The sequence below is a fragment of the Fopius arisanus genome, unplaced genomic scaffold, assembly GCF_000806365.1.
Source record: "Fopius arisanus strain USDA-PBARC FA_bdor unplaced genomic scaffold, ASM80636v1 scaffold00011, whole genome shotgun sequence".
Classification (NCBI taxonomy): Eukaryota; Metazoa; Arthropoda; class Insecta; order Hymenoptera; family Braconidae; genus Fopius; species Fopius arisanus.
The window spans coordinates 751167-763231 of NW_011887750.1; the positions used below are offsets into that span (position 1 = coordinate 751167).

At 42.5% G+C, this 12065-nt stretch overlaps 4 protein-coding genes across 5 annotated transcripts; 2 read left to right on the plus strand and 2 right to left on the minus strand.

The window, feature by feature from the left end:
- The first annotated feature begins 5 nt into the window (after positions 1-5).
- LOC105262820 (uncharacterized) lies at positions 6-3075 on the plus strand. The gene is made up of 4 exons (XM_011298622.1): positions 6-553; positions 1085-1347; positions 1553-1898; positions 2409-3075. The coding sequence occupies exons 2-4, from the start codon at positions 1120-1122 to the stop codon at positions 2807-2809; spliced, it is 975 nt and encodes a 324-aa protein (XP_011296924.1). The 5' UTR covers positions 6-553; positions 1085-1119; the 3' UTR covers positions 2810-3075.
- Rnp4F (RNA-binding protein 4F) lies at positions 3036-6111 on the minus strand. Its single transcript, XM_011298621.1, has 3 exons — positions 3824-6111; positions 3600-3747; positions 3036-3483 (listed from the first exon to the last, which is right to left on the minus strand). The coding sequence occupies exons 1-3, from the start codon at positions 5918-5920 to the stop codon at positions 3056-3058; spliced, it is 2673 nt and encodes an 890-aa protein (XP_011296923.1). The 5' UTR covers positions 5921-6111; the 3' UTR covers positions 3036-3055.
- Positions 6112-6509: 398 nt separating this feature from the next.
- Positions 6510-8920, plus strand: LOC105262821 (RING finger and transmembrane domain-containing protein 1). 2 transcript variants are annotated; one of them, XM_011298623.1, is made up of 4 exons: positions 6510-7138; positions 7454-8218; positions 8282-8497; positions 8623-8920. In XM_011298623.1, exons 1-4 carry the CDS (start codon positions 6908-6910, stop codon positions 8854-8856), a joined length of 1446 nt encoding a protein of 481 aa, XP_011296925.1. In that variant the 5' UTR covers positions 6510-6907; the 3' UTR covers positions 8857-8920. The 2 variants fall into 2 exon arrangements, with proteins under 2 accessions (XP_011296925.1, XP_011296926.1); XM_011298624.1 differs by having other exon boundaries at positions 7466-8218.
- Positions 8921-9017: 97 nt separating this feature from the next.
- Positions 9018-11110, minus strand: LOC105262822 (ADP-ribosylation factor-like protein 6-interacting protein 4). The gene is made up of 2 exons (XM_011298626.1): positions 9430-11110; positions 9018-9232 (listed from the first exon to the last, which is right to left on the minus strand). Exons 1-2 carry the CDS (start codon positions 10638-10640, stop codon positions 9106-9108), a joined length of 1338 nt encoding a protein of 445 aa, XP_011296928.1. The 5' UTR covers positions 10641-11110; the 3' UTR covers positions 9018-9105.
- Positions 11111-12065: the final 955 nt, after the last annotated feature.

The following is a 12065-nucleotide window of genomic DNA, read 5'->3' on the forward strand; positions in this document are numbered from 1 at the left end:
GTTTATTGTTTTTTTTTTCTCCCTACTCTCTGACCGTGTGGAAGACTCTGGGTTTGTCAAGTAGAATCCCAACGGCGGGTGAGGAAATGTGTGAAAGTTCAAGAAAGAGTTCATGATCGCTCTCTCGGTGTAACTGCGTGTATTCAAAATTTTTGACAGAAATTTACGATTCAAGTTCCATAAATCTTCGTTGTGTGGAAATTCCACGGAAATGTTTCTGAAAATCAAATTGAAAATTACACATGAAATTGAGGAGTGGGTGAGGAATTATTTTTTCATCGAGGAAGTTTCATTGTCGTTGATTGAAATGCGGGCAAGCTCAACGCTCCGATGACCTACTCCTACACGAAAAGGAGAACGCCATTTGTCGCTCCTTTCTCAAACGAACAGAAGTGAACAGAACTGAAGAGAACAACCAGTCGAGTTGTCCAGGGTTCAGTCGACGTCGACCGGTCACTCCGGCCGACTCTCACACGCCTGTCCCATTTTCCTCCAATTTTTCTCCTAAAAAGTGTACTTGATGGATCATTAAATCGATTCTCTCCAGAGATCAGTAAGTTTGCACTCAAAATAATTCCGTGAAGTGGTTCAACAATTTGAGACGCGTTTGCTTCAATTTTCCACTAGATCAATTCCAGTGGAAAGGGGTCTTTTAGGTCAGACAGATAGATTGAGCTCAATCGATTAATCAGGGTCAAGTGATAGGGGATGAATCCCCTGATAAGAGTCTTCCAGTAATCCTGGGGTTGAGGGAAACAGCCGAAATCTTCAGGGGATTTTTTTTTTCTGTGGGTATTTTATCTTTGAGGCTGCAAAGGAAATGGCTCGATCAAATTCTCGATGAGACGGGGGGAAAATCAATTGTTTTAGGACTTCAGTGTCGAGTTACAGTAGTCGATTGGATGATTTTATTCAGTCCATTGTTAGCAGCTTAGTTCAACAGCCTTGGTCTGAGAGGACGAGTGCTACATATGTCAGGTGTCTGCAATTGTTCCCACATTGCTAGCCATTGTTTTCTCGAACATCCCTTCATGACTGGAATTCATTAGTCATGGTAGATTAAGGCGAGTGTTTCAATTTGCAGGCATTTGATTTATTTAGGATCGTAGAGGCGTCGTCATGAGGAGTTTTCTTGGACTGGTGGTGCTGGGGTGTTTCATGGTCATCCAGGTTTCTTCCCATGGACGTCTGATTGAACCACCATCGCGTGCTTCAATGTGGCGATATGGTTTCGATACCCCACATGATTATAATGATCATGAGGCATATTGTGGGGGATTCACTCGGCAGTGGCAAAGGAACAAAGGGAAATGTGGAATTTGTGGAGATCCTTGGGACTCTGAGAAGGTGAACTTCTTGTTTCATTTCTTTTATTTTCCTCAAAATATCCCCGAAGAGAAAGCAAATATTGAAATTTTGATTAGAAGTTTTTTTCACAAGCTAATTAAGTACTATAAAAAATGTTATTATGAAAATTTGAACTTTTGAGGTGATTCGTGAGAAATATCTGGGAAATCTTGGAATAATTTTTTTTTTCCCCACTTCATTACAGCCAAGAGCTCACGAAATTGGTGGAACATACGGTAAGAATGTGATAGTGAGGAAATACAAAACCGGTGATGTGATCCCAGTGCGTGTAGAATTAACTGCCAATCATTACGGTTATTTTGAATTTCGAATTTGTCGATTAACCGTTAGAAATGAAGACGCGACACAAGAGTGTCTCGATGAAAATTTACTTAATCAAGAGAACGGAACTGCTCGATATTACCCAGGACCAGGTAACAGGATTTTCGAGAGTTTCTACAAATTACCCAAAACCGTAACATGCGCCCAGTGCGTATTCCAGTGGAGGTACATCGCTGGTAATAATTGGGGTGACTGTGGAAATGGAACAGGTACCATAATCAATACATTTATAATTAATGTCTCATTATTAATACTGAGCTGAGAAAAATATTCCAATGATGATGACGTCATAGACTTGACTCATTCTAAAATTAACTCGACGTCCTTGATAAATAAATAGCGTTTTTCATATGATTTCGTAATTTTTGATTGTACGTGTAATTATAAACGAGCTATCGTGCATGACAATCGATAATGAACGGACGTTATCAGTTAGAAAGTTGCAGTGGACATCTTATAATTCACGTATAGTGACATGAATAGATTGTGAAAGACCTGAAGAATTTTATTATGATGACATCGAAAGGCTTGTAATATCCCCAGGTCATTTTATCGATGATTGATTTTTAATTAGCAAGGAAGTAACCGTTACAGCAGTAATTATGAGACAAGCAAAAGTTTCATATCCTGTGTGGCAAGGAGTACAGTTTGGATGAATTAAAAAGCCATTTAGGAATTTGAGGGAACGAATTGATTGGAGAATCATTAAATAATTTCAGGCGCAGTTGGCTGTGGCCCACAGGAAGAATTCCGTGGTTGTGCAGACATAACAATTGGCGACAACATTGCACCACTCCCAACGCGTGCCCCAACCCCATCAAAACGACCAACACCGACAAAAGCAAGACCAACAGACACTTCCACGTATACTCCGGAAGCATCAAACTATTGGTTTCTCGGCTTTATCATTTCTGGAACGTGTCTTTTGGTCGTTCTGGCGATATTTTCTCTACTTTATGCCTATTACTATCATGCTGGAAGGGCCAAGCAGTGGCTGATGGTCAGAAGACTCGTTTCGGAGAGTGGAAATTCTTCTCTTGTGAGTCAACCACCGGTTGCACCACCCAGACACAAAAGACAGTCATCGATGAATAATCTACATCTTCAACTCCCCGATTGATAAATTCGTTGGAAAACATGTTCCATAGTTGGGTTTTCTGTATATAAATCTCTCTTTTATTTTATTCCTTATCTATTTAAATGTTTATTATCCCTATAATAATTACAAGTATGTTTTTCTGTTCTTGAAGTCTTAATTAAGGTTCCAAGTGTAGTGTCCACCTGTCTTTCATCATTTATCATCTCTATGCTCATCACACATCGATTTTCAGTACGTAATATTGATAAGAATAATAAAAACATTGTTTTACGATTTTTTACTCAAAAGTAGGTTTCGAAAATCTTGATTATTCAATGGTTTGGCCTCAGGTTTTCCTGAAGTTATGCCATTGGCTGCTGTCTTTACATTTCGTGGAACCATCGAGAGAAGTGTCTTGGGAACACCGAAGTGGGTTCTGCTCGTTGTGGTACCTCCCAGGGACTTGATGAGAGGCTCCTCTGGAGTCTTTTTTCGTTCCGGGGGCTTACTAATTGCGACACTAATTACCTTGTCCTCGATAGTCAGTCCATCAGTCGCTAGTACAGCTTTACTCGCGGAATTTTCGTCCTCAAAGTCAACGTAAGCTAAACCCTTCGAGTGCCCATTCCGATAGGTGACGATACGAACATCTTTTAGAGGTCCATACGCCTTGAAAATTGTTTCTAGATCCTCTTTCGTGGTTTTCACAGGGAGTCCTGAAGTATAATTAAAAAAAAATCAAACTATTATCTTTTAATTGAATGATATTAAATTTATCGATTTCAATGATCTTGGAATTGGACAAAATTCCACAATTAAATTTCATAAATACCTTTAACAAAAAGTTTATTCTTCTCCAATGTAGAAGCGTATTTGAAGGCATTGCCCCGAGTAGTTTTATTGGGGTCACACCGAGATATAAACATAGGTCGTCCATTTATAGGTGTTCTATCGAGTTTCAAGGCATTCTCCACAGCATCCTGGAAAACAGATTCGTATTGGAGTTCCTCAACTCCCAAATTTGTTATTTCAAATGAACTCATCAAACAAACTTACAGGATTGCTCAACGTGACGTAGCAGAAGCCCTTGCTTCTCCCCTTGTAGTCCGTAATCATCTTGAACAAATCTATTGGTCCAACCGGAGTCAATGCCTCTCTAACTTCCTCCTCGGTAGTCACGTAATCCAGATTACTCACGAAGATCGATATTTTCTCGTCAATCTCTTGACTAGTGTCCATAGACTCCTCCCCTGGAGGTGGTTTAAATCCTGGAGGAGGTGTTCCTTTCCTCTCATTCCTCTGACCCGTCTCTTTACTCTTCTCAATCCCGGACCGATCTTTACCTGGAGCCTTCTCCACTCTATTCTGTTTTATCAAAGAGCCCCCAAAATTCTCCCATTTCCCTCCAGCATCCTTATGCTTCCTCTTGGCAGCCTTCTTCAGAGGGGCACTTTCTTCCTGAGGAGAGCATTGTGCTTGATTTTTCCCCCTTTCTTCAGCAATCTTCTCCAATCTCTCTCTAGTCTTGATCTCACAGGCTTCCATCTGCTCGAGGGTGCCCTCATCCCTCTCAAAGTCGATCCAAGAGTTTGCAATGCTCTCTGGCCAGTCCTTCACAGCAGCTAGAGCCTTCTGATAAAGCTTGCGAAGGTGTTTAGTGTCACCATGACACTTCTCCAGGGTGGTGTACTCCAGCCAACTGGCAGCCCTCTCAGAATGCCCCTGTGACAGAATATCTGCCCACAAACTTCTAGCTTTCTCCATATTATCGGCATGAATGGCTTCAGTTCTGGCCCAAAATTGGAGTACGACGCACTGTGGATCGCCCTCGAGGCCGAAGGATTTGGCCAAGTGCTCGCAGGCTTCATTAGACGCCCTCCTCAGGACCTCCAGTTCTTTCTCTTTATCTGATGATTTTGCAACTACTCTGCGTCGCAGATACTCGAGGTACGTCATCCAGACGTTCCTGTAGTCGTCAGCAGTGGAGAATCCCGCAGTCAGTGCCTGCTCCAGAATGGTCAGGACCTCCAGTTGATTTTTTTCCCACTTCTCTAACGATCTCAGCCATTTTATCCAGATCTTTGAGAACCAGGGAACGTTCCTGACGGCCCTTTCGTAAATTGACAACTGCACACTCTCCATCTTGATATTTGACTCGACGTACTCGAGGTAATCCAGCCACAGCTGCCACTCCAAACTCAATTCCGTTACTGCTCTTTCGTACAGGGCAATTACTCGCTCTGCATTTCCGTGCTGTTTCTCATAGAGGATGTACTCTTTATATACATCCAGGAGTTTACTCCCGTTCGGAGTGGCCATCAGTTTCGCCTCGAATGGAATGCGAGGCATTAAGCATTCCAAGGCACGTTTGTAAACTAGAGTGACAGTGTCATCATCCAGTGTTGCTTCTTTTCCTTCGTTAGAACGCCACGTTCTGAATTCATCCCAGGTTTTCTCCATATCCAGAAGAGGACAAGCCACCTGCCGAGAGAAGAGACGACCAACGCGATCGAGTTGCTCCTTCATGTCTGCCTCATTCGATGCCAATGACACAAGAACCATCTCAAATTCTCGAAAAGCCTCCCAGATGATGGCACCTTCGATGACATGTAGACCAGCTGTTGTCAGTGCTCTCTCAAATAATTGCCTGACTTTGTCAGTGGTGCTCTTGTCACTCCCCATAGATCCAATCTTAAATTGGAGATACTCCAGCCATACGTCAACAGACAAATAATCTTTAACAGCCCTCTCGCAGAGTTTCTCGACAGCATTCCTCTCATCATCACTCACAGCAAGTTTAATCTCATCCTTGATCCAGGGCAGCCACATATCAGGGCTGAGTGGATATTTGGAGCTCATCCTCTCCCTGGCGACCCTGAGTCTATCCAAATCCCCCATTTTTTCGAGTTTTGAAATGACTGCCACATGGCTATCATAATCGTAAGGATTTGTAACCAGGACCGCCTCCAATCGCTTTACCTCAGCCTCATCTGCATCCTCTTCAGCATCATCATCTTCTTCATCACACTCTTCACCATCTGGAGCCTCCACTCTGTCCTCCTCCTCTTCTAGCTCCAAAAATCTACTCTCCATGCCAACTGTTTCATTAATCTCAATACTCTCAGCACTCAGCTCCATTTCTTCGTCCTCCATTGTTCAGGTTTTATCCAACCGTTGAATTCCAACACCAATCAAGGAATAACTGACAATAACAATGTTGTTGTTATTCACTGGAAGGCAGGGCCCGACAACCTTCAGGTAGTCGGGAGCAAGCCTGTTCCAAGTGTCGGGATAATACTCTCATCCTAATGGTTGGTCATTAGCCAACCATTGTCAATAAGTCCCAGTGATGACGATATTCTCGTCAGCCATGTACAGTGGCGTGCGACTCGAATAAAAATGGCCAACTCGTCAGAACTGGCGCTAAATTTCAGTTTCAAATTTTAAATATAAAATTGAAAAACGGAAATAATTGGATTTGGTTAAGGGTCACACGGGGGCAAAAAATTTGAGTGACTCCATAAAATTTTTAAATTTCAGTGAATACCAATTTCGTAACGCAGGAAATAACATTCACCCCACTGACAGCGGGACTGCTACTGAGGCAGTTACCGAGTTGGCTGATGGGCAGACACCCCCATTGCGTGTAGCGCCCTCCCTCTCTTGGGGTGCAGTACTATGATGCCGCTGAGGTCACTCGAACCCCCAGCACTGAGCCTCTACTTTAGTCAATCCTCTTTGTTCTACATTGAGGGTGTGAAGTGAAGACTCCTATTTTTTTGTTATATTTCATGTACATTTGGCTCTCCGACATTGAACAATAAAAAAACGCGCAATGATCAGTCATCCAATGGATAACAATCACCTCAAAGTGCAATTGCAATGAGTGGGAGAAATAGAAAGCAAAGAAATTGTGCCCTATCGTGATCATCTGGAGGAAAACGATTTTTTGGGTTCTGGAGATCACTTGACATTGGGATCGCTGAGCCATATTATCTGATTGAAACTCCTCACCTGCTCACGTTTCACACGTCGATTATAACTTGCAACGGATGTATACAGAATCTATGGAGTGTAGATAATGAGGTCGTGATTATCTGGTTGATTTAATAAATAACGACAACAACAAGTGGAGAAAAAATGCCTGAACCAGATGTCAGTGCTTCTGCACCAGAACCTTCAGCATCCCCATCAACCCCTCAGTCTCCAGAGGAAGATCCCAACCCACCACCTGGTATCCTCATGACTCATACGTCACGCACAGTTCAAGCCATCCCAGAGGTCAATCGTACGACTGCCTCCAGTATCTTCCCCAATGGTGTGCCAACTAATTTAGATGCCATCAGGCCGATTATATCTCAAGCCTACTCTGTAAGTACCTGAATATTATTGCGGGAGAGTGAGGGATGAATACTTGTTGATGAAAATAGACGTGGGAAGACTCAAACCAATAAATTTTATTCATTCCCCGATTTTACCCATTTATACATACATGTGATTTCATATGACAATAGAAAAAAAACACAGAAAAAATGTTTTGTCAAAAAATATAATTAAAAAAATTATAAATGATTTTTCTATATAAGTTTGATAAAGGCCGTTCCACTACATCCTTTCTCACTCTCCCAATTATTCCCTTTTTTTTGTTATTAAGACAACAGAAATAATTTAAACATTCATCCGGAGTTATTCTTCCAGAATTCAATGTCCCTGACATCCTGGCTGAACGCAAGATTTCCAGGTCAGACTAACTACGTGGCGCAGCCACCCCAGGCAATAACAAGCCCCCCCACGGATTCATTTGTGATAAATTTAAATGATGAACCGTCGACACCACTTCCTCAACCCCAAAATCCACCGCATTCTCACCACGAGCACCACGTCCACATCCAAAGGTCAACGGCAGCAGATAATTTTTACAACAATATACGAGAGGCTTCCACGAATGCCGTCAACAGTAATAATAGTATTATTAGCAATAGTAATGGGAATAATCATGAGAGTGTCAATGATAGTGGGGATCCGTCGGTGGATTCGTTGCCAATGAGGCCAGAGGCCCAGGAGCTATTTAAAACAATTCAGAATCATCTCCCATTTGCTGCATTATTGCTGACAAAAGCTATCTATGACCATCGATCCGGCACCCTGTGCCTAGCAGTGCTCCTGGTTGCATTCGTCAAGGCGAATAATGATTTAAAGAAGGAAATTGCCAAGCAAGCCAGCAAAAGTGGCAAATCCCTTTTTCATATTCTGTGTTATGCATTTGGTGCCTTAGCCATGACTTCGCTTGTACTCGATAATTATTGGTTCTTCATTTCTTTGGAGTTTCGATCTTTTTGGGATTTACTCTGGGGCAACATTATTACGGATTTCGCGGTTAAACTCTCTACCGTTGCTGTGAAGACACTCTTGACTTGTCTGCCTGGAAGCATTCTGCCGTTTCAAAAGAGGGTGAGCAAGATGCGCTTATCTTCATCGGGTGCAATATTTTCATCCCTCAATTTTGGATTTTAGGGAAAATACTACCTCTTCATCGAAGCGCTATCCCAGCTCTACAGATCAGTCATTCCTATATACTCCTGGATGCCATTTTTCAGGCAATCTTATCATGGATCCGAAGTGGTTATAGGAATAATTATGGCTTCTTTATATGGAGTTATAAAAATTCGGGAATTTCTAGTTCGGGGGAAATTGCTAGTGAATGCTTTTATCAAATTTTGGCAGAATGTGGTGAGTATTGAGGACAAATATACGTGCATTGATGAAGTTTCTGGAAGCGTTATCGCCAGTACATGCTTGAAATAATTTGGTACATTTCTTATCGTCGGTATGAATCATGTTTTATTGTTATTCAGAGCCTTGGATCGCCCCCCTCCAAAGAGCAGTTGGCAGCTTCTGGTGGTACCTGTGTCATCTGTCACGAGGAATATTCTACACCAGTGCAACTCCATTGCAAACATATATTTTGCGAGCCTTGTGTATCAATATGGCTTGACAGAGAGAGAACGTGTCCTCTCTGCCGTTCCCCAATAACAGACGATCCCATCTACAGGGATGGTCACACGACGCATTTCATCCAATTTTATTAAAATAAGAAAAAAATCCCGTCCCTCCCCTATTTTTTACAAATTCCACATATATATGATGAAATAATCGTGATAATTCTTCCACGTTGACGTAATGTTTTAAATAATGTCATATTGATAGTTTTAAATAATAATAAAACAAGAGAAAAGGCTAAATTCATAAATGATTGGAACAACATTGTAATTACACGATAATGTTTCATATCTTGTTTCATCCTTAGGTAATAATAATTCGTTACAAAGAGAATTAAGTCATTTATTTGTTCTCAAACGTGATTGAAAATATTCACCATCGCCACGTGTTGCTTGTCGATTGATCTCTTTGTGGCGATCCTTGGTAACAATTTCCTCCATGATTTCACCGTCTCCTTTCACCAATCTGCATTGATAAAAATTTTACAAAGATGAAAAACAACTATTGCAGGAATGAATAATAATCTACAATCGCAACTTTTTTTCTATTCCAACTGAAATTTTTCTTAATGCTCATATGTCCGTGATATTCCAGAACCGAAGTTCTCATTTCTTTTATCTATAAGTCATTGTATAAATTAGCATTTTAATTTCAATACAAACCTATGACGACCAGTCTCCTCATCATAAACTCTGCGAATGACACTCTGTCGTTTGTCCCACTCTTCCTTGGTCATAGGTGCCATAGATTTTGATTTCTCTGACATCTCCAGGGTGATATCCTTGATCAAACGATCTTTGCCCGATTTTTTCTCAGTCCCGGATGTTTTTTTCTCCTTAGCAGCCTTCATCATCTTCTTCTTCTGTTTCTTCTTCAATTTTTTCTTCTTCTCCTTCCGCTTCTTCTCAGCCTTCTTCGCCTTCTTGGAGAGCTTCTTCTTCTTCTTACGTTTTTTATCCCGATCCGAGCTACTTGAGGAGGAGCTGCTGGTGGATGAGCTGCTGGAGGACGAAGTACTGGAGCTACTCGAGCTCGATTCACTCGAGGACGACGACGAAGACGAGGATCTTGATCGATTGAGCTTCTCCTTCTCCCTCTTCTTCTTCGCTGGGCTGTTGCTCCTGTTCCTATAGGCATCAGGCGAAACCGAAACAACGGGATCCTCAGCCTTAGGCAGTGCTCCCCTCTCCTTGTCCCTCTTCCTCTCAGGACTCTCTAAATTCCAAGCCGAAGCCTCTTTATTATTCTTCCCACCATCATTAACCCCCAACTCCTCACCCACCAGTCCTCCTCGATTCCTTCGATTCTGCCCCCCTCGTTCATTATTCCTCTCCTGAAATCTCTCCCGATTTCTATCATTGAATCGAAAATTCCTCTGATTCTGATTCTTCCAGTTTCTGTCCCGAAAACGCCCAAACGAATTGTTCCTAAACCTGTTGTCCTGCCTATTATCAAACCTCGGTGCCTGGAAGTGACCCCTGGAAGACATCTGTCGACGTTTATCAAGCTGCTCTCTCTGCCAATTAATCTGTCCCGGTGAATGCCTCCGTTTTCTAAACCCACCACCCCGATTATTGGTATTATCCTGATGCATTTGTCTCACACCATTTCGATAATCCCGATTTCTACCCCCAGAATCACGTTCACCTCTCTTACGTTCAGGACTCGATCCACTTGATGCATCTCCAGACTGAGAAGAACTCGCTCTTCTCTGTCTCGTCGATCTATTCCTCTTCTCCTTACCTGGAGTATTTCTGGAGCGTGAGCGCGTGCCATTCTCACTCGATCCTGATATACTTCTCCTCACATCCCTTATCCTTTTCTCCCTGGTTCTATCCTCCGACCTGCTACCCCTCCTCGTTTCTCCACTCATTATCACCCTCGACAAACAGCCCAATGAACAACGCCAATATACAATTTGCCAGAACTGTTGTATATCATTCTAACCAAACAGGCATCACCAATAGCTTGGCATTTTTCACTCGCCCCGTTATCTTTAAATATTACCCCTCGAGTCAATAAAATTCATCCACTACAAGCTACTATCGATCACCAACAATTATCAATGGTAATAGTTGCTTGTTGCAGTCATGCGTAACCACAATTATTCGTTTAATAAAAATAACTGGTGTATACAAAACACGGAGTTACACAGAACCGGCTATCGTCAACCGGTATTTAAAAATGGCGTCAGTGGATTCGTGATTGAAGAAATGGCAAAACATCGGAGCGTTCATCAAGGTTACTAGATTATCAAGCCCATATCTGGGGATAAATTGGATGGGCCAATTGGAGGGCTGGCTTTGGGGGTACCGGCGCGTTTCCATTCACCACAGCAAAGAGGATTGACTAAAGTAGAGGCTCAGTTCTGGGTGTTTGAGTGACCCCAGCGGCATGTAGTACTGCACCCCAAAAGAGGGAGAGCGCCACACGCAATGCTGGGGTGTCTACACGTCAGTCGACTTGCTAACTGCCTCAGTAGCAGTCCTGCTGTCAGTGGGGTGGATGTTATTTTCTGACTTACAAAATTGGTCTTCACTGAAATTTTAAAATTTTATGGAGCCTCTTAAATTTTTTGCCCCCATATGAACCGGCTCTCGAGCTGACGGGATTAGAAAACAGAACGTAATTCAATGTATCTGATACTCCCGTTCCCGTTTCAGAGATCCAATCGAAGTGTTTTTCATGGTCAAGACCAAAATCCACAGGCTAAATTCTCTTCAATCAATTATTTTTCACTGACTATTTGATTGTACGTGATTGCACTGTTTTTTTTAAGAGAGAATTATTTTTTAGGTTCAGAATTTTCGCAGTTATCTTATCTCGTCAAATTGAGACTGCCCGCGGTGTTCTGTACGCATCGACGGTGTGTGTGCGTATGCACGGAGTATCGCCTGGCGACCCCCCACTCGAGCGGTCTTCTGTGTTCTGTGCGCATGCGGGGTGTTCAGTACGCGTGCGCGGAGTATCGCCGGGGGACCCCCCACTCGAGCGCTGTCTCCAACGCCCTACCATTTTCAGTGGGGAGTCAGTCGTTCCGCGACCCGCGCGTAGAGCGGTCAGTCTCGCGTCGCGTAGTTAAAATCCGTTAACATCGGGGTCCTAGTGAGCGCAAGAAACCGGCGCCGCGTGTGAACATTGAAAATACAAAGTGCGGGACTCAGTGCAAGTGATTTCGTGAATTTTTTAGTGTGTGTTTAGATACGGACTAAAGTGACAGTGCGAATTAGATTCGAAGGATTAAAAATATTATTTAATCTTTGATATTATTTTATTGATCTTTGTGGATTTTGTGTTG